Source organism: Mus caroli, chromosome 7 (assembly GCF_900094665.2).
Source record: "Mus caroli chromosome 7, CAROLI_EIJ_v1.1, whole genome shotgun sequence".
Classification (NCBI taxonomy): Eukaryota; Metazoa; Chordata; class Mammalia; order Rodentia; family Muridae; genus Mus; species Mus caroli.
In genome coordinates this window covers 81,868,486-81,891,195 of record NC_034576.1, presented here as the reverse complement: position 1 = coordinate 81,891,195, position 22,710 = coordinate 81,868,486, and the positions used below count along the sequence as shown (strand labels likewise).

At 45.8% G+C, this 22,710-nt stretch overlaps 1 protein-coding gene across 1 annotated transcript in view; it reads right to left on the bottom strand.

Annotated features, from left to right (window-relative positions):
- Abhd2 (abhydrolase domain containing 2) overlaps positions 1 to 22,710 on the bottom strand; it is an 85,984-nt gene that overhangs the window by 22,780 nt on the left and 40,494 nt on the right. The window contains exons 4-5 of the mRNA XM_021166330.2: positions 13,175 to 13,350; positions 11,221 to 11,388 (exon numbers count right to left, since the gene is read on the bottom strand). Of these exons, the coding sequence (XP_021021989.1) occupies positions 11,221 to 11,388; positions 13,175 to 13,350 (344 nt within the window). The remainder of the gene's footprint in view (positions 1 to 11,220; positions 11,389 to 13,174; positions 13,351 to 22,710) is intronic.

Below are 22,710 nucleotides of genomic sequence, written 5' to 3'. Positions count from 1 at the left end.
TGAGCATCTGTCCCACTGAGTTGAACAACGAGGCTTGCTGACAGCTGGTGGCTGGGGCTCAGCAGCCCCTGTCATTTTCATAGTAAAGGTACTTGACTCATTCCTTAAAGCCAAGTGGAGGCTACCCAAGATGAGTCACCGAGGAAGAAAATAGCTACAGAAATGAAGTTAGCTTCCCTGTCCTTATCTCAGAAAGAAAAATGAATACTTCAAGCTTTGTCAGTGCAGGTACCAAATGCATCTCCCAGCTGCAGGCTCGCACACTGGGATCTTGCCAGCAGCTCACAGCGCTGCCTGTTCTGAAGCTGGGCCGGCTCCTCAGAAACTGTCCCCTAGTGTGCTTGGGCATCTTCACTTCCACCTTCTGTCTGTCCCTCTTCATGGTGTCTGCTGCTTGACTTTTTAAACAGAGGTGGGACAATTCACATTGTCACTGTGGGATCAACATGATCCCTAACTAGGCCTGCATCATAGAAAATGGCAGATCTGAGAAGTATACAGAAGCATCTAGGTTGATGATCTAGTCAATTATAGGATGGATGGAACAAGGGAAACAATAGAAATGTCTTCAAATGTACTGTCTGGGACAAGGGTATAGTTCAGAGGCAGCACATTTGCCTGGTAATCGTATGTGCAGAGCCCAGAGTCTGAGCCCCAGTACTAGAAAAAGAAAACAAAAAAAGGTTGGACAGCTCAGTAGAGCTAAACAATGTGTCGCTCTCCCATAGGTCCCTGGTTCATTTCCACCATCCACATGGTGGTTCACAGCCATCCATATCTCCAGTTCCAGGGACCCAACATCCTTTTCTGAACCTCCCAGGCACCAGGCATGCATGTGGCACACAAATACAGATATTGGCAAAAATACGCATACACGTAAAATAAACCTAAAAAAATGTTTTACAGTCCAAAAATGCAGGAAATAAGGAAAGAAAACAATCATAACCGCTGGGTGTGGACACCTGCAATCCCAACACTTGGGAGGGGAGGCAGGAGAATAAGGAGTTCAAGGCCAGCCTTGGCTGCAAAGCAAGTCTGAACTCAGCCTGGGCTACACAAGACCCTGTCTTATAAAACCAAAGGAGGCAACATGTAAATTTACTTAAAATTTACTGTCTGCAACTCTACATGACAGGTACCCTGAGCCATGGGTGATCTTTTCGGATGCCACAAGTCAAGCGGCCCAGAGTCCCACTCTGTCTGAGAGTCCTGAAGCGTCAGCTGTTCAGATATGGGTACCAGTAAGAGCTCCCTTGACTTTCCAAAGGGCCTCAGTTAGGTCCCTAAGTTCATCTATGGTTACTCTAGGGACAGGGGCGTATCTCCCTTCCAAGGCTGACACTGCCCTTTAGGGTTTCTGGTTTTATCTCAAAGGCACCAACCTATATTAAGAACAAACAAACAAACAAATGCATAGTTCCACGTTAGACTCAACAGGACACTGAAGTGCTCCTACTCCAAGGCAGAGAATGACGGAGGAAGGCTGCCACCTTAGGCACCTTCCCTTAGGGCAATACCATAGGGCCCAGCATTTAGAAAACAAGGGAACACTACTTTGTTACTTAAAGGGAAGAAAGCAATGTGAACAGGTTGAAGTTCAGTCCGTCTTTGCTGTCCATGTGCCCAACGTGGTACTTCAGGAGAAGGGCGCTAAGTTCTTAGGAGACTCATAGTCCCATAGAACCCAGTCACCTTATGAGGGCCAAAGTCAGGTGATTTTTGTTCCGTTTGTGTGATTTAGAAGAGACTTAAAAAACCCAAAAAAACAAAAAACAAAAAAACCCAAACACCAAAATCTATATTATTTCTGTCTCTGACTCAAGATTAAGCTGTCAGGACCACCGGCTTCTTGACTTTCTGGACACAAAATTTCTAAATATGAAGATAAAATACAGGGACCAGAGGACCTCTAGCTTGGAGAACACTCCCCAGCTCAGGTCACCTCTGAGTTGTGGGCTCTAATATACTCAGCCAGAGGCAGCCAGAGGGAACACAGTGCTTCCTGATTTCCTGGTCTTATAGTATCACAGGCAGAAGCATCATATTCCAAACACGGTCTGGATTAGAAAATCAATTGTGTCGAGAACGAACTGGCCATCATGTCTATCCTGGCAGCGTTGCAGTGGTAGATGAGGCTCTTTACGATAACAATGCATTAAAAATGTCACAGAACTTCTCCATTTTCCCTTCCTCTTATTGACTGCATATCCACGGCAGGGTGAATGCCCAACCTGTTCCAGTGCAAGGAGACATTCAGCAATCTGGATGGAGGCTGGAGAGATGACTCCGTGGTTAAGAGTGCTTAGCTTTTTTTGCAGCAGACCTGGGTTTGGTTCCCAGCAACCACACGATGGCTCTCATCTGCATGTAACTAACTCCAGATACAGGGGATCTTATGCCCTTTTCCGGTCTTCAAGGGCTCCAGCACAAACGTGGTGCACACAAACTCCATCTGTCTTTGTCTCTCCCTGCCTCACTTTTTGCATGCTTGCACGTATGTATGCATATACACACAAATCATAAGTCTTGGAAAATGGCATTAGCAACTTCAGCCCTTGTAGGTGGTATAGTTACCCTAACAGATAAAAGATATGAGTTTTACTTTTGGTCTGATCAGCTAATGTCATATATTTTATCAAGAGAGATATTTAATATTTCATAGCTTTAAAAAAATCTACAAAACACCAAGAACCCTGTAGTGGTGCTGGCACAGGCCTTTAATTTTGGCACTTGGGAGGCGGAAGCAGGTGGACCTCTGAGTTCCAGGCCAGCCTGGTCTACAGTGTGAGTTCCAGGCCAGTCAGGACTCTGTTTCTAAAAACAAACAAACAAACAAACAAACACTCCTACATGGCAACCTAAAAACCAATTGTAAATAATCATCACAAGTCTCAAGGTTGGAAAGACAGGAAGACAGAGGCACTGTCCCCAGTGGGAGAACCTAAGGCCATACCACAAGTAAAGGTCACATGGGCTGCTGAGAGGATGGAGAGGGAGCTGGAAGAAAGGACAAGTTCAGACAGCCTGGAGATTAGCCGAGGACACTGCTAATGGGAACTCGAGGTTTCATTGCTTGTACTATGGTTAAATGTTGACATTAAGGGATGGGCTGAGGACTTGTGGGAACTCTCTGTAATGGGTCTGCTATTTTTCCGTGAACTTGAAGTACTTTCAGAAACAGAAATTTAAAGGGGAATATCTTTTTCTTTCTTTTATAAAGTATATGGAGTCGGGGCTGGTGACTCTGGTCTATGACCCCAGCTATTTAGGAGGGTAAGACAGAAGGAGGACAAATTTGAGGTCTGCTTGTTGCTACAAAATTTTTTGAGACCAGCCTGGGCAATGTAGTGAGACTCTGTCTCAGAATAAAGAAAACCAAAGAAAAAGTTGGGGATATAGCTCAGTGGTAGGTCATTTGCCAGGCATGTACAAGAGCCCAGGTTCAATCCACAGTACTGCCTCTCCCCACCATAAAAATCTATGGTACACATTGAAATTAAGTAGAACCTCCTGACAGCTGGGGATTGAACTCTGGGCCTTGTGCATGCTAAGCAAATGCTCGACCCCTGAGCCATACCCTGGGCCTAGCAGCTAGGAGCATATGTTCTCTAAGAAGACCCAGTTAGGCTCCCAGCAGCTACACGGTGACTCACAGCCACCTCGTAGCTCCAGTTCTAAGGGATCTGACCCACTTCTGGCCTCTGTGGGCACCAGGCATGCATGTGGTCCATTTACATACATGTAGCTAAAAGACTTGTTCACATAAAAGAAAAAGAAATCTTTTTAAAAGGCTAAAGTGTATTGAATACAGCATGTACTGCAATAAAATATTATGCCTGTACTCATTTTAGAAATTGATTTCAGAACTAGGGATGGAACCAGGGGTAGAAGAATTAGTAAATGTGGATGAGACCCTGGGTGCACACATGCGCGCGCGCACACACACACACACACACACACACACACACACACACACACACACGGAGGGTGAGAGGGAGGGGGTGGGGCGAATACTGAAGCCATAGAAGCTTTGAACTGGAGGTGTGTGACCCACACATACCTGGCTAGGTCAGCCCTGCAGGTCATACATCTGCAGAACCAGCCCTATAAAAAAAGTCTCTATGCCCTACATTCGATATCACTACAATGCTGTATCCAGTACTGCAATATTACCGATAATCAGTCTTCTCAGCTCTCTTCACTACATAGATAGACCCCATGTGTTAGCCTCTGAGACGCCCAGGCTCTTGCCCTGTGCAGACGGTTCCTTAGCTGTCCCTTAGCAGATGTGAGTCATGCAGTAGAGGCAGGAGATTAGGAAACACTATGTACACCTATTAAAAACTAAGCCCTGGCCCCTGTACCTAAGAAGCCTGCCAATAGTGAACACTGTCTTTTGGATAAATCTGGCAAATAAACTTAGATTGACTGTGGCTATGTGCTCCTCAGTCTGCCCAAAGTAGCAAGCTGTTCTTTATATGGTCCTGAAGCTGGGACTCTCAGCCATGTCCCACTCCAAATACTGGAGGATGTTAGACAAATAAAAGACAGACTCCAAACCACCAGGCCCACTTGTGTGCCTCTGAGAAGCTCTTGAATGCCCTGTGGTCTCCAGTCTAAAATGCATCTGACCGAAAGCCATTGCTGCTTAGTGGTCGCTCATGCATGGGGCAGGGACTCCAGCACATGGCTAGGTTGCCTAGGTTTGAGACCTAGGTCACCATTTCCAGCTAGTCATTCAGCCTTGCTTGGGCCTCAGTTTCCTTAGCTGTCAAAGAGGACAACTGACTTAACTTGGTATATAAAGAACTCTGGACAGTTCTCAGCACTGAAATCTATACCTGCTAATAAAATGGCCATCATCACCAAAGGGAGAGTCACTTTTAAAAAAAAAATTATTTATTATATGTAAGTACACTGTAGCTGCCTTCAGACACTCCAGAAGAATGGCATCAGATCTCATTACGGATGGTTGTGAGCCACCATGTGGTTGCTGGAATTTGAACTCAGGACCTTCAGAAGAGCAGTCAGTGCTCTTAACCGCTGAGCCATCTCTCCAGCCCTGAGAGATACTTTTAAATGTTCAAATACACTTGTTTCTCTATACTCTACTATTCTAATGAATAGTTCCCCAAATAGGAAAGGAGTAAGAGACCAGAAATGGTGTGAGGTTGGGATTAAGCAGCATACACTGGTTCTGCTCCTCTGGCTGCCACACGACCCACGTTAAGGCGCTTAACCTCCCTAGGCCTGTGAAGTTGGGACTCTAATTAATAGCTGCCTCAGAGGCAGTGAGAATCAAATGATGAAATGCACAGAATTCTGCAGAGTCTGGCCCTCATTAGCACGAGATCAATGGAGCTGACATGCAAGGCTTTCCTTAATGAATTATCTTTCACAGGCAGGCAGCACCAAAGAGCCTAAGAGTGTGTAGTCAGCCATTTAGGAAATTCTTCTGTTAGTGATGAGGGGGCGATGCCTCTGGGTTTTGAACCTCTGAGTTCCAAGGACAGGGGAAAGGTCTTTTATTATTTGGCTGGGGAACTGCAGAGCAGGCAGAGTATGGGGCTCCTGTCAATGCCTTCTGTTTTCTCCTCAGTCTTCAGAAAGACAAAAGGGTTTTTTCACAGTGAGGGAAAGCCTGGCCTCAGGTCTAGCGAGGTGAGCTTTCCAGCAGGGAGAATTCACATAGGCACATTTGCTCAAGGTTATTCTCACCTGCCTAGTCTCCCCTACAGTGCCGCTCCACACCCACACATCCTCTTTCACCTCTATCAGCAGAGTCCTGAGCCAGCCTTTCACAGTCTCTGAGGGAGAGAGTGCTTCCTAAGGCCAGGCAAGACTCTGGGCACTGGGAAGTCACAGAAGAGGTTACAAAGTGGAGTGGACTTTTGGGACAGAGAGTCAAGAGATCAACACTGATAAATCTATCATTTTGAACATTACGAAAAACAGATGGGCAGTGGTGGTGCACACTTTTAATCCCAGCACTCGGGAGGCAGAGGCAGGCAGATTTCTGAGTCTGAGGATAGCCTGGTCTATAGGCAAAGTTCCAGGGCAGCCAGGGCTACACAGAGACACCCTCTCTAGAAAATTCATGAGAGAACATCTAGGGGTGCTGGATAGAGGATCGGGTGGTGTGGATGGGGGTCGCATTACTTGCATGTAGAGGAGTCGGTAGAGGGCTCCCATACAAAGCTGACATCTTGGGAGAGACTATGATGACAGGAGGAGGAGCTAAGTGAGGCCACAAAAGGGATTCCCGGAGAATTTGGGCATCCCAGAGATGCACAGGCCTGAGTCCCTCTGGCTCTCAGAGACTGCTGGGGCCCGGCCTGGTGCTAACATATACTCAGGGTGGGTCCAGGCAGTCTAATTCATGAGCTTGTGGCATATCCTGGGGTGTCCAGAGAGCTTCCTATCCCCAGTATCACATCAAGTCACTCACACATGACAACAGCTCGTTACGAACTTGGTAAAAGTGAGGGAAGGTGATCGAAAAGAGATATGCCAAATGCAAAATTATGGACTTGATGTGGGTTCTAGATTGATCAGCCTGTGAAAAGGGAACAGGACAGGACACAGCTGGGAGAAGTGAACTGCTCTGTGTGAAACACAAGCCATGCCGTTTTAATTGAGATGGTATATCATGCTCGTGCTTCAGCAATGAGATAGATGGTTCTCCCCAGACTCACATACTGAAGCGCTAACATCCAGCACCTCAGCATACAGGTGTATTCAAAGGTGTAATTATGGTAAAGTGGGGTGGTTCAGGCAGGCCCTAATGTAATTAGCTGTATTAGCTAATTAGGATGCAGAGATGTATCTAATAGAAGCACAGATAGAAGACCATGACGACGCCCAGGAAGATGGCGGCCAGCTACAAGCCACGGAGAGAGATGGTTATATCCAGACTCTTGGTTCCATAGCTTTGGGAAATTAAGTTTCTGCTGGATAAGCCACGAGATGAGGCATTGCTGTTGGCCCGAGCAAGTTATAACATTTTACAGTGTATCGCAGCACAGCACACTGAAATAGTCACAGATGAAATGACTGGCTGGTTGGGACTTGCTTTGAAATAATCTTTGAGAGAGGATGAGGGGGCCGGTGGACTAAAAAAAAAGAAACAGGACCAGTTAAGACTGGTTACGAGCTGCGGGAGTTAGAAGCAGGTGTTGGTATCCTGGGCTTTCTGGGTTCATTCTCCTATTCTCTTCTCTCCCTGTTCTGAAATTGTCTACAATAAAATGCAATACAAGGTCTAACAACACAACATAGTAACAATGACAATAGACTGAAGAGGCAATAGGAAATGAGACTTATGTTTGTGGCTCTGAAAATCTTGGCTATACCAGATTCCCAAGGAGCTGGGCCCCCAAGCCCTGGCGTCTTTAAAACTTTCCTGGGGGAGTTGTCCCGAGGAATCAGTTGTTACGATCATTGACCTCTACAGGGGACTAGATGTTCTCTATGGGAACTTAGAAAGCACCATGTTCCTGGAAAAGGAAAGTATGAACTGTCAATACAAAGTCTTCTACGTTAATTTATAAATTACAATCCAATTAAAAGTTATGATAAGCTGTGCTGACTAAGAGCTGGCGGTACCCACTCTTCTGAAGTTAAGCTTGGTGGCACGCTGTACTTTGGCCAACAAATTATGGCCAGGAGAGATCGCTATCATTTCTAGGTATTAACTTCTAGAACCAGGCTCTCTCTACCCACTGTGAGACTGGCCATGTGCCAGCTGGTGGCTGCTCTTCAAACCTAGGCCTCTGCACGAAGTTAGTAAGTAATGACAGAGCCCCAGGACCCCAGGCTATGCTGTGAACACAAAAGAGTGAGCAGAAATACATCCCTGCCTTTGAACTGCTGGGCTTTGGGGATATGCATCAGCTGGTCTCTCTCATATGATACAGAAATTCAAATGGAATTTAACCAAATGATTCTAAAGTTCAGCTGAGAGACAGAAAAGAGTGGATGACAAGCGCAAACGCACCCCCTGAAGGGCCAGTGAGCCTGGGTTAGTGACGTCACATGCCAGGCTATGTCAAGTGCAACAGTGATATAAAATGAACAATGGCTGATGACAGATATGAAACTCCACAGATGTAGCTGGGCTGAGCCATGAGAGATAGCTGATGAATTTAGGAATTTAACACGTGATCAACGGAGGTTAAGGTTTTTCACTTCTAGCGTGTTAATGGTTAGGCTGCCTCAGTTTACCTGCTGAGAGTGACAAGCCAGGCTTTGCTTTGATATGTCAGCCCCACTTTTATTAAGAGTGCTCCTAGCTCACCGGTCCAAGGATTTACTTATCAAAAATCAATTAATTTGAGCTAAAGCAGTGGCTGAGAAAGGCTCGCTCTAGCATTCTGCAAGTCACCACTGACATGTTAGATTTCAGGAGGCTCTCTGAATTCTAAATTTTTATACCTTTTGAAAGTCATGTTTGCGTGGTGGCGCACGCCTTTAATCCCAGCACTCGGGAGGCAGAGGCAGGTGGATTTCTGAGTTCGAGGCCAGCCTGGTCTACAGAGTGAGTTCCAGGACAGCCAGGGCTATACAGANAAACCCTGTCTCGAAAAACCAAAAAAAAAAAAAAAAAAAAAAAAGAAAGTCATGTTTGACCTCAGCCCTACTAACAGATGCACAGCGGCAGCTAAACAATGTACCAACACGGAGCAAAAGAACAGCATAGTCCCAAAAGCCATGTCTCCTCTAGGTGACCTGTCCTGGAAAAACGACTACAGTCTAGAAAGACGCCGTTGCCACAGAAGAACCTGGAGCCAAGGCTCAGCAAGGCCACCTCGCCAGCTGTGGGCTGGCTCTGCTCGGGGAACACACTCCACCCGGATCCTCCACTGCTCTTTCCTACCTTACTCTAGTTTGTAATGCCTTCTGTTGGGTTTCCCCTGTCTGCTGCCCCGGACCCTCTCAGGATGAAGTGTCTGGTTCTTAAGAGACTCAAACGCTCTAACCAGCTGTGCGATGACTCTGAAGGTCGGAACAGCTGGAGGATGTAGGCTCCTGCCTCTGCTCTTCTGCTTATTGGCTCACACCCCTGATGACATGGCTCCTTTTTGAGCTTTAGTTTCTTCATCTGACGTCTGTCTGTCTCTGGGTTGGCTGTGCTTGAGGTTAGTACATACACTAGGTGTAGGTCACTGGTGGCAGTAGCAGTGGCTTCAACTCCTCTTTTTTTGGGGGTCTCAATCTCTATATAGTCAAGGATGACCTTGCACTTCTGATCCATCTGCCTCTATCTCCAGGTGGTCATGTAAGACCACAGTGGTTTATGCACAGTTGAGGGCTGAGCCCAGTGTGTTGTGCCTGCGAGGTAAACGCTGTTCTAAGTGAGCTGCGCTCCCAGGCCCCTGGTTGGCATTTCTAACTTGTGTTGTGCGCTTGCTATTAGATGGCACTTCTAAAGCTGAGCCTCATGGCCACAGCACATGGCATTATCTCCTACTTGTCCAGATGGCTTTCTGTCTAATCCAGGACCCATTGTTTTCATCTGTGTTCAAAGTTGTCTCGCCTGGCGATTCAGAGCCAAGCTTTCCTCCACATGTCACATGTCCCCATGCACCTGGATTCTCATCTATTTCTCCAGCCACTGCCCAGACTGACCAGAAGCGTCTGTGAAAGGGGTGTCTGGGTTACGGGAGTGAGCGCCAGGGTGGAAACGGACTCGGGAGTCACATCTAATGCCGTTCCCTGCCTGCCAAAAAGCATGCATGTGTAATCTTCCTCTACCTACTCATGAGAGTGGATCATCACCGGTTACCAACGGCAACACACACGACCCCATGGAAGATCTGACAATATGTACAAAAAAAATACGTAGGAATGCCAACTGCATAATTTTGCTGGAAATCTTCTTCGAAGATGTCATTAATGGGAAGAAAATGACAGAGGCTGAGAGGGGAGGATCACACACACATTCAAGGCCCACTTGGTTACTGATCAAGTTCAGCGCCAGCCTGGGCAACTTGGTGAAGCCCCATCTCAAAATAAAAATGCAGAAGGGCTACAGTTCTAGCTCAGTGACATGCTGCTTGTGTAGCTTGAAAAAGACTGTGGTTCAGTCCCTGGTACTTAAGAGAGAAGAAAAAAAAATCTATGAACAAGATACTTATAGCAATATTTTTAAAAATACCGGAAAAAAAACCCTATACACCTTATGACTATAACTGAACAGCAACAAAGCTCTTAAAGATTCAATGTAATGGCTACATACCTTTAAAGTGAGTATAAAGTTACTCTTAGTATATAAACTGTTAGTATATAAACTGTGTCTGCACTAAATAAAACATATGTAAATATGGATAAAGACAGAAGGGGAGAGTGAAGAATTACAAACTGCTATATGGCAAGATTAGAGATATAATGTTCAGTTGTTTCCCTTACAACATATTATAATTTGTTTGCTCACATAGATGCATCTTTAAGTGTTTATTATTTATGTGTGCATATATAATCAGAAGGGAGAGCCAATGGGAAACAAGAGTGAACAGTCCAGGGCTGGGCATAGAGGTACACACCTGTAATTGCAGCACTTAGGAGGCAGAGGCAGGAGGATCACTGCAAGTTCAATGCCAGCCTGGATGATACCATAAGTTCTAGAATTGCCTGTGCTACCAAGTAAGACACCTTGTCTCAAAAACAAAACCACACACACACACACACAGACAAAGAGAAAATTCAGAAGTGAGAACTTTGGGTAACAGGGTTTCCTTTAAAGTTAAGAAGCATCCGTGTAAAGTTGACAGCCTGCCTATTCCTGTCTTCAAGAACCCAGCAGGCTGCTGGTGTGCAGGTACCTTTCCACTGACACTAACACAGCCCGCTACATCTTTACCTGTGTGGTAGAATTTGAAGGAACAGGTGTTGGAATAGCATAGTGAATGGCATAAGTCCAGCTATGAACATGGTCTCCCTGGATCCAGCAGCACTCTCCGACTAGCCAGGCCCACGAGCAAGGCCTTCCCCTAAAGCCTCGAGGAGCTGGGATGGATGCCCACCTCCAAAGCTGCCCAGGCACTGCATCACGGATGGCAGTGTAAGCTGCTGTAACAAGTGTGCCGCCCCATTGTCTCTTGTGGATGTTCAGAAATTCTACACTTACAGTGCAAGACAGCAGGCTGGAGGGGCTGCACACTCTCCATGAGAAGAGAAAAAGGGGTGAGAGGGAGGATCCATTTGGCCACGCCCCATGCTTACCATAGGTGAACATGCGTGGGGAGGTCAGCTCAATGTTGGGGAGGGCTCCCAGGTGGTTTAGCACTGCGCACCGGTAGCCATTTTTCTGGGCATAGTCAACGAAGGTTCGGATATACTGCTTCTCGCTGTGGTTGGCAATTCCAGGACAGATGACCATGGTGATGTCATCTACAGGGTGGAGAAGGAGATCCTTATGTATCCACTTAATATATAAACACTGACATTAACAGGTGTTGGGACAGCGAGATTCTGGGCAAGTCTCTCTCTCCCTCCCTCCTTCCTTCCCTTCTTTCTTCCCCTCTCTCTTGAGAGCCTCCCTTTGCAAGCCCTTGCTGGATTTCACATAGATCTACCTGCCACTGCCTCCCTAGTGCTGGAAGGAAAGGTGTGCGCCGCCATGCCTGGTCTGTTCTTTTTCATTTTCAGTCTGGTCTATTTTTCATTTTGAAATGCTTCTGTTTATCTGTTTGCCAAAAGGAAGATGTACTCCTCCCCCGGGCAGGGAAGTAAATCATAAGAGGAATAAAGCAGGTCTCTTAAGAGCATTCCTTGGGTGCAGACACAAGCACTGATGGCTGCAGGGAGCTGGGCTGACGGGAAGTCACGGATAAGAGACTCAGAGCTGGTTGTGTCCTTTTGGTACCATACAGTACCAGCAAGAACGACTGACTGCTCAACCGAAACTTTACGCTACTTGGTTGTCATTATCACTGTTGTTTTCAGACTGGGTCTCATGTAGCCCACGCTGGCCTTGGATTGCTGATCCTCCAGTGTCCATCTCTTGAATGTTTGGATTTCAGGTGTGAGCCATCACACCAAGTTTAAACTGGATGCTTAAATGCTAGAAGTCAAATTATTAGAAATAAAGCATTTAACTAACTATGGTGGGGGCAGATGTATGAAGGACCCACGACCGCACTTACAAACGTAGCAGGGACTCCATCCCTAGCCATGTACTCACTCCTTTGGTGACTGTTTGTGGGGAGCACAGTCCCCTGGGCCCCGGGGACTCCTGCACTGCAGCAGCAGGGCCCTAAACAGCCCCAGAAGTAGCTAGATTGGCAGGTGCCATGAGGGACTAAGCCAGGGAAGCACCTTGGGTCTAGAGAAAGGAACCATAGTCTCAGAGGAGGTGACATCTGAGACCTGAATGACAGGGAGGTGGCCACGTGAGGGCATGGGGAGGAAAACTACTCAGCAATTCCAGTTACTTGAAATAAATGAGCCGGCGCACGTTTGCTACTGCAATTTACCCATAAAGAATGACTACACGCCTGTAACAAACTAGGTGTCTTTGAAGAAACAAAAACCATGTTCTCTCCTGGTAGGGACTGCACTCAAAAGGATGCTGGCATCCAACTGCACTTCCTCTGAAGGCTTCATTATGAGGCCTTTGCCATCGCTGTTTACTGTATAGCTGGGAGAGCACACTGGCAAACGCTCACAGCAGCGGAAACTGGAGTCATTTCTTGGATGAGGTGTCACTGACTCATGAAAAGCAAGTATGGCTTTAATGTGTCCTTTTGTCCAAGGAGATTTATACACCAGGCACCCGAGAGCCTTTATGCCCTGCTGCCCAGCAAATAAACCCACCCTAGATTGCTTTTCCAAGTCCCAGCTTCCCGCGGTTCAAGGGAGATAGCATCGCCCACCTCACAGGGCGAGGGGAGGATCGGAGAGATAACAGTAGGAACTGTTACTAAGTCCTGGGGGCTCTGGGCTCCAAGCTCTTCCTGCCATCCTTTAAGACAGGCTTCCGTACTTTAAGAGGGATCATAATTCTCTACTGACTGTGGCTAATATGAACTAACACGTACAGGCTGGAGTTAATCCTGATGACCTGGCCTCTGAACACAATGGGACAGTGGATGGCACAGGCATTTCACACACTGCTCCCCACTGATGGCTGCTCCTCTCTCTAGGTGGCTCAACACCAGGACCTAAAGTGACTCACCTCCAACACAGTGCTCAGCCAGGGGCTCGAAGAGGTCGAAGGTAGAAGTGGCACCATCCGACATGGTGATGAACTTGCGGTGCCCGTAAGGGTGTGGCGACCTCACCCTCCCCATCTTCCCATACAAGGCTGTCTGGATATGTCCGCTTTTTCCCCAGATCAGTGGTGGAATGTATCTGAGAAAGGAGAGGAAGAAAAATAGGAGCAGTTAGATTCCTCCACATTTATTGAACAAAGGTACCCTAGTTTTTAAGGCTTTTCTCCACACATTATTCTGCACACTAACCATAAACACAATGGGTTCCCTTTGTGATGCACTTTGTCACTGAGCTGAACATTTTTTTTTTTTTTTTTTTTTTGTTTTTTTTTTTTTCCTTTTTTTTTTTTTTTTTTGCACCTACGGACAACACTAAGGTAGATGCCAGAACATCTCTTTGTCCATATAACTTCAACATTCACATGATATCAAGATGCACAGCTCTCTTTGGCATCTAATTTTTTTTTTTTTTTTNTTTTAGGTTTTTCGAGACAGGGTTTCTCTGTATAGCCCTGGCTGTCCTGGCACTCACTTTGTAGACCAGGCTGGCCTCGAACTCAGAAATCAGCCTGCCTCTGCCTCCCGAGTGCTGGGATTAAAGGCGTGCGCCACCACGCCCGGCTGAGCTGAACATTTTTAACCACCTTATATCCATGCTCTGTTCCTTAATGCCTCCCACACCGAGTTAGCTTTAGGAACCAACCATGGTTTCAAATTTAGAGCATCTAGCAATTCAACATGGGCTATTTCTATAATCAAGGGGAAAAGAAAGCAAATATCCTTTGAATACATCCCATGTGACAAGACTAGCCTCGTTATTACCAAATGAGCTGATGTATACAGTGTGGCTTGCATGGCACCTCTGCTCAGTAAATGCTCACGTCTGCCACAGCTGCTTTGGTTACTCCATTAACAACAATTCTGCTCCTGGCTACACCACGAAGAGCTGCAGACTCTGCTCAGAGCCTCTGAGTGACTTGGGATATAGAGAGCACTACAATAAGCCTCAGAGAATGTGTGAGAAGGGCGAGCAGTATTTGTAGTGGATTAATGAAGGCTAAAGGCTTCTTTGCCTAAACAAGGTGTGATGTCCTTTGTGTGTGATGTCCTTACAACTGTCCTTTGTGAGGACAACGGTGGCCTTGGAATGAAATACAAGAACTAAAAACCCATTAATTCCTAGGAAAGAGATTGCTCTGATTAAGAATTGAAGATGGATCATGGCCCCGGTACAAGACGATCCCATTTACTGGAAATGATATCATCGGTTTATCTCACAGCTTTATATCTGAGCTCAGTGGCTGGGCATGGTACATGTTCTACAGGAACTAGAATCTCCTGATAGAACACAGTGGTGGCACCAACCTCGCAGCTCTGAATTACGTCCCAGGGGTGTTTTATTAATGATTTATCTTAACCTATTTGTTCACTCATGCTTAACATTTCCCTCAGAACCAGATGGTTCTAGCAGCTCTTTTTCTACTTATTCCTTTTGTATGTGCACTATTAAATACACATGAAGTAACGGAGGTGAAGGTCCACCTTGAGCGAGGCACCAGGCAAACTGCTTCTTTGGGGCCAGAGAAAAGGGAGAAGGGTGTTTAAGTCACAGGACATGGGGCCACTTGCCAGCAGGTACAAAAACCCCATAGAAACAAACAGCTGGATTTGGAAAGCAAGGGCTGAGTGGTCAGGATGGCAACAGAAAACAGCCTTGTAAAAGTAATGGCAATTGGACAACTGAATACTGTGTAAGACTCAGCCACATAGTTTACAGAATCCTCCAGACTGCCCTGGGCTGTGTAGAGGGAGAAGGGAGAACCAGGAAACCAAGCTCCTGAGGAAAATTAGAGGGACATTTTCCTTACAGTATGGATAATAATAAAAAAGATAAATGAGGTTAAAAATATAGGAACAGGAGGCAGGTGGATCTCTGAGTTCAAGGCTAGCCTGGTCCACAGACTGGGTTCCAGGACAGCCAGGGCTACACAGAGAAGCCCAGTCTCAAAAACAAAACAAAACAAAACAAAACAAACAACCAATCAACCAAAACCAGAACAAGTATATTTCATACGCTACTTTTAAATTTTGCTTAGAATATGATTTAATCTTAGAAAATAACGGCAAAAAAATTACAGCCAAATCTCCTGTTGGCTATTTGCAGATTTTGCATATCAGGATTATTGTAGCAGGTATCTTAATGATGGCACACACACATCTCCCATCCCCATGATGCACGGCTTCCTCTGAATCTTGGCAACAGCTCCCCCGACCCTTGTGGCCTCCTAACCTCTCATCCTGCCCTGTTCCACCCACTCCACCATTCAGTTGACCACATTGCCAATGGAGAGAGAATCTCAGCACACAAATCCTGCAGCTCTCCGATGCATAGCTTGGCCTAAAGTTGGCTTCACCCTGTACTTCCCTAACTGCATAAGCTGCAGAAGTAAACCAGCGTCTCAGCTTCACCTCAGATGGGCACTCCTGGGGAACAGTGTTTTTATTCCAGATGCCTAGCTTGCCACCCTAGTCCCTTCCTGGCCACTGGGCCTTGTCTTTAGGAGTCGCTCCCTATCAAGGTCGGTTATTGGGTCATTGTCTCATTTCTGTGCACTGCTCTGTCCTAGCACCCAGGTAGCACCATTAGTTAGGAAGTTCTTTCTAGGCACATCTCCTACCACGTTTACCTTAAAATCCATGCCCAGGGACCCACATTAAGCACCAAGAGAGAATTTGCTGAAATGACAGAAAACATACCCATTTAGCAAATCTTAGGTTTTAAAGTATCTTTAAAAGATAGTACATACCGGGCGTGGTGGCGCACGCCTTTAATCCCAGCACTTGGGAGGCAGAGGCAGGCTGATTTCTGAGTTTGAGGCCAGCCTGGTCTACAAAGTGAGTTCCAGGACAGCCAGAGCTATGCAGAGAAACCCTGTCTCGAAAAACCAAAAAAAAAAAAAAAAAAGAAAGATAGTACGTATCATGACAATGGGAGTCTAGCTCTCATCTGATTGGCATTTGTCGACACTCTCAGAGTCCATAGAATAAAATCTTCAAAGTGTGTGTGTGTGTGTGTGTGCTTGCACGCAACAGCCTTAGAATCACAGTGTGAGGTCAACTATGGACAGCGCAAGTCTCACAATCTTTAATTGTGTGACAATACCACCTACTGATAAAACACCATGTTTAATTAACTTCACAACAACACACAGCAGGACTTTCAAAGCTGTGATTTTGAAGTTAAGTTTAATGTGGTGGGTTTCTAACTGCATTAAAAATTATTTATATAACTTATCAAAAAACTACAAGGAAAAAAAAAATCAAAAACAGTGTCCAGAATGGTCCAGGTTAGGGAAGAAATACAGACCCACAGGATAAACTATTCTAGAGTTTAAACAACACACACAAATGCTGGAGAGACACTGCTGACACAGTCTTTGGAAGGATATGATCATTCCATCACCTATGCTACCATTTGTCTGAATAGAGTAGTCATTAGCTCACTTGACCCTGTATCTGAAGGTCATTCTCAGATCTAGGCCAGTCTGGGATGGGTTGGCTGTTCCTTAAGAGACCGGGTGGCTTTGTGTTTGTCCCCAGAAGTCCGGCTGCCCAGCAGGTGACAAGTACAAGGAGGAACCTTGGAGGATAGGTGCAGCGTCAATTCTATAGATAATGCCAAATCGCCTTCCAAAGACGATGGATCAATTTAGATCCCGACCAATAATCCATGAGAGCACTTGTTTGGCTTCTTTACCCTCAGCCATAAATAGTTGGTGTTAATCTTTTACATCCTGGCCACTTTAATGGGCACCTCATTTCAACATGTTTAAGGCTGATCCAATTTATGCTTTTTAAACATGACTCTCGGGATGGCAAGTGGAGGGTAAAGGCATGCTCTGCCAAGCCTGATGCCCTCACTTCAATCCCCAGGACACACACGGCTACCGCACGTTGTCCTGACCTCCACGGGTGCGTGGGGCACACATGCACGCTCCCTGGTAAATGTAAAAGTGTTTCTCATGGCAATTTATGTTTTCCTGACTCAGCTCCTCTACTATTGGTATTTATTTTCTCCTGTGAATTCTGCTTACGCTGTTTATTTTCTATTATATTTTTACTCTTTTCCCTGTTAATTTGTATTTTTATTAGCGCTATAGTATTAAACATTATCATTTGTATGTTAGAATTGTTTTCTTATTAATTATATTACTGTATGTTTAAGTTCACATTTTTCATTGGCTTTTGAGACAGGGTCTCAAAATATAGCCCAGGCTGGCCCTGAACTGGCAATTCTCCTGCTTCAGTCTCTTGAGTGCTAGGACTACAGGTGTATATCTTGCTCCGGAAAAGTTTAATTTGATTTTTACATATTTTTAAAAATATTTTTGTGGTTAAATTTGTTAGATCTTAGAAATTAAACCTTTACACTGTCTCCCCCTCCTTCTAACTTGATTCTGTTTTTAAGATTTTAAGACAGTGTCTTGTGTAGCCCTAGATGTCCTGGAACTCACTCTGTAGACCAGGTTGACCTTGAACTCAGAAATCTGCCTGCCTCTGCCTTCCAAGTGCTAAGATTAAAGGCATGTGCCACCACTGCCCGGTTTTGCCTGGTGTTTTAAGAAGACTGATTACAATACCCATCTATAACTAAGCCAGCCATTTCCTCTTATTCCTACAGTTACTTTTTAAAAGAAATGTATTCCCCTTAAATGCACTTATTCCTCTAAGTGATATGAAGACGCAGCTCATCTCCTACCAGACAAGGTCACTATTTTTTGACAATAATAAATGTTCCACTCATCTGGACTGATTTCCACCATTACCTGTGATATATGCCAAGGTCCCAGTTATTTATGCTTCCCTATTCTCTATTTGGGTTCGCCTGTTTGTCTATTCATTTGCCAGTATGGCTGTTTTAATCAATACAGCTTATGGGATATTTTGAGAGATAAACGTTCTAGTCACCCTCATTATTCTTTTGCAAAATTTCCTCAGTAGATTATTTTATTTATTTTTTCCAGGTAATTTATATGATTGGCTTGTTGAGTTCCAGGGAATCTTTGAGGAGATTTGATTGAAAACATACCAAACGTATTCCCTCGGTGTTAACAGACATCTTTGCACTGACTCGTCCCATCTAAGAACATGGCACATCTCTCTACATCCCACAGAAAAGCCTGGCAGCTTTCTTCGTGGTTTAGAGCGTGCAGTTTGATTACATTGCTTTGCATGGGGTGGTGCATACTGCTTAAAACTTGTGCTCAAGAATCGGAGCATATGGTCATGTTTATCTCTAATAAAGCAGGAATAATGTTTCCCCCTCCTTTTCTAATCTCGATGCTCTGTCCTTGGTCATGCTGAGGCCTGTGGTTAATAAAGGCTCGTTACTAAGAAACGAACCACAAAATAGAGGCCAGCCTGTCCTTATCAGATCAATATCTGGCTTTCCTAGCAAAACTGACCAACGGGAAGGACTGCAAGGGAAAAATCCGGACCCTCCTGCCAGCCCACATGCCCTCCAGGCAACACACACTGCACACAAGCATGCGAACACACTCTTTAGGCAGATTGAGCAAGCAAATGGTTTCGATTTTTAAAGGAAGAGTTGAGAAAAATAAAGTTGACTGACTGCTTAGGGTTGCCTTAACCCAGGGTGTAACCAGTTTTTCCCCTTGGCAGCTGGGTCTGTTGGTTGTAAATTAAACTACTTCATTGGTAGCTGTCATTTCCTTTGACTCTCTTGTGCCTCTCTAACAATTTAGGATTTGCTGTACAGTATGTGTTTTGCACTGATGTACTGGACCTGTTTTGGATATATCACCTGACACTGAGTTCCCTAATCCTGAAGCCCCAGCTAGTCGTCCAGTGAACCAAACGCCTATTAGCAGCTACTTCTGGGCACTGTAGATGTGTATCAGATAGAGCACTTTAAAGTCACTTTTATAAATTTTGTTTACATATACATGTAAGTATGTGTGTAAGAGAATGTATGCTACGTGTATTCAAGTCCCTAGGGAGGCCAGAAGACGACCTCCTGAAGCTGGAGTTACAGGTGGGTACCAGCCACTCACATGGGGCTGGGGATCAAACTCAGGGCCTCTGGGACAGAAGTATGAACTCTTCCAGTCTCTGGAAGCTGACTCTGAGTAAGTGACAACAAGAAAGGAATGAATGCCAGGGGCAGTGCATGGCATCTGCCTTGAGACCCTGCCAAGGAAGGGAACAAGGAAGGAAGGAAAGAAACACAGGGTTATCTCGCTATACCACATTTATTTGCATGCCCATCACTCACAGGCACTGGGTAGTTTTGAGTAACGTTGCTATAAGCCTTTGTGTACAAGCGTCTGTTTGAAAGACTCTTCAGTTCTTTGAGGCCTGTACCTAGAAATGGAATTGCTGCTTCCCTGAGAACCAAACTGTTTCCCATAGCAGCGACACCATTTCCTATGGCTATCGGCAACATTCAAGGGTTTCAATGTCTCTGTCTCCTCACCAGCACTTGTCACATTCTATTAAACATATTATCTTGCAGGGGCTGGAGAAATGGCTCAGTGGTTAAGAGCATGTGCCATTCTTTCAGAGGACCTGAGTTTGATTCCTGGGTGGCTAGGGGGATCTGACAGCTCTGGTCTCTGCAGGCACGTTCAAGTTCAGCTTGAGCAGTTTGGCTGGATAAAAGGGCTGGGGGCATATACCTGTGTGGTGGCACCCTTGCCTAGCTGTGTGAGCTCAATCTCCAAGACTGAAAGCAACAAGACTGTGCCTTCCTCGCGGGTGCGGAAGGGACGTCTCATTCTGGTGTTGATGTACTTTCCTTTGTGGCTAATGATGTCAAACACACTACCACTCTGCTTCTAGGCTATTTCCTATCCCCAGTCTGTTTGTCTCTATCTTTAACCCTAATTACAATTTAAAAAACCGAGTAGTGGATAAATATCAGTCCCTTATTCATCTCATAGTGGCTCTTATTGGGGAAAATAAATTAAAAAATAAAAATAAAAAAACCACCTCAACGGAATCAATTAAGACTGCATGTGGCATGATTTAGTGTTGTCTGAAAAATTGGTACAAGAACCTAGTATTCGTATGAACATTTTGCCTTCCACAGTTGAACACAGGAATGAGACGTGGGGGACCGGCAGGCACAGGAGAACTTACTGCGCCAGAAGTTATTGTCCCAATATGTGTGGTAGGGGGAAAAAATTGCTGAGCAGGACATGTGGTGCACACATGCAATCCCAGCACCTGGAAGGCTGGGGCAGGAGGATTGCTATGAGTTTGAGGCCAGTCTGAGATATGCAGAAGAAAATACTGACTATGCTCTAGTCCCTGCAAGACTAAGATTTGTACCAAGGAAAAGCCACCAGAATTTTACAACAACAAAGAAATGACGTCACTGGACCAAAAAAACCTGGGGCCTCTCCCTTAGCGACTTAAGACACATTAGGAATTTTCCTCAATACAGAGAGCCCTGTAACAAAGGAAGCCAGAGATGTTTGAGATGCTATTTATGGCTCTGTAATCCCGAGCTTATTTACCTTTCTCTTTGAACAGAGAACATGTTAAGCAAAGCAGTTTGTTTTTTCTACAGCCCCTTGCAGGTTTTCAAAGTCCGTTTTGAGCAGATCTCCTTTGGCTTTGATGTCAGTTTTGTGAAATGGACCCCCTGCTTTTCCATGGGGATGCTGAGGCCAGTGAGTTAAAAGCCTTGGATGGCCAGACTGTACAGCAACGGTAGAACTGAGAGGTCAACTGAGGCCCTGGTACTGTTCAGGTGACTAGGATGGTGACTAGGTATGGGATGGGGGGTGGGGGGATACTTTCTCTCCAGAGAGCCCGCTAATCATCCTGTAACGATAGTATCGGTAAACGCCAGTGTAAGTGAGATGTGCTATAGCCTGCCTGCATGGTCAAGAGCCTCTAGCTTAAAACCCCTATCAAAGTGGTTGTAATTCAGAGGCCTTCCCTGTCATACACAAGGCTCTGGGTAGGGTCCCAGCAACAGCAGCAGCACCCCACAAAAACCAACAACTACCACCAAAAACCCAATCAAGCAAGCAAACTAGCGCGTGTATTTCCTTCTTGGTACACACAGACAATCTGAGCAGACGTCACAGACGTCAGCTTACTGAGGACCTGATATCTAGATACCGAGGACCTTAGATACTGAGGGTATCTAAGCCAGAACTGGCAATGTCATGGAGAAAGGACAGGCTCCGCTCAAGTTCTGGGTCTTCAGCAAGGACAAGACAAGGGCCACCACACAGGGGACTCACTCCAGAGTAACTCCCTCCCACTCTAACGTTGGTTCTCTTCTGCCTAGGTGCTCTGCATCTGAGAAGGGCTCACCACTCAACTGCAGCTTGGGGATCCAGTTAAAAGGAGGATTTATCAACCACAACCCAGCAACACCCCGAGCATCTCTTAGAAAAGACCATTGTCTTCCTTCTGACAGGGTCTTGATCCTCCTGCCTCAGCCTCCCTAGCGCTGGGGTTAGAGGCATGTGCTACCATACCCAGACTCACACTGTCACTCCAAGTGAAGCCCCAGACAGTTCCCCAGTGCCGGGCAGATGGCTGTATCTGTAGCTAAAGCACAGATGGCTTTGTGGCTTCAGGTCGGGATCATGTTGTGTAACAAATGACAACACAGAAACCAGTCTTTAAACTGGAGGGAGCTACAAGATGTTCTCCCTGTGGGGGAAGACATGGGCCTGGCTGCCAGGGGGGACATCGCTCTCCTCTATACGGAGAAGCCAGCAGAAGGGCCTTCAGGAAGGAAGCTGTCTGTGCGTGTGTTCTCAGTTTTCTGGTTTTGCAGTGTCTGGGATACAACCCAGGCAAGTACTCTAGCACAGAGCTACATCCCCAACCTTCTCTTTCGTGATGGAGTTGAATTTTCTTAAGTTACATGTACATGAAATGCAGCACCCCCCCCCCCCACGCACACACACACACACAGTGTACCAGGAAGCACATTGAGGAACAGCTAAATATTGTGATTTTCCTCAGAAGTAAGAAATTCATCTTCAATTTACCCCCTGCTGTATCTCAAAGGCCTTGGGTAGGAAGCAGGGACATCTAGCACTGGGTGTCTGCAGGATGCTGTTGGGACACCCACAGCTGCCTCTGGAACTCATCGAGAATTCACCCTTGAGGTTGATTTGAAAGGTCAGCATGCAAATCGGACAGGCATCTTCTTCAGAAGACCGTCAGCATCAATGCCAGCCCTGAGGCTTTCCTGGCAGGTCCTCAGGGGAAGTGTCTGAAACCGCAGCACCTCCCAGGAAGGGTCCAGTTCCACAAACACATCCCTGTCACTCTGTACTCTGGCCTGCAGGCTTCCCTCTCCTACAGAGCTCATGTCTAAGAGACATTTCAGTGACTCACAAAGCAGGGGAAATCATGAAAAGGCTCTCTCCGCTGCATCTATTGCTTTGTTAATGTTTATTTGTTTTAGATGTATTTATTTATTTATTTATTTATTTATTTATTT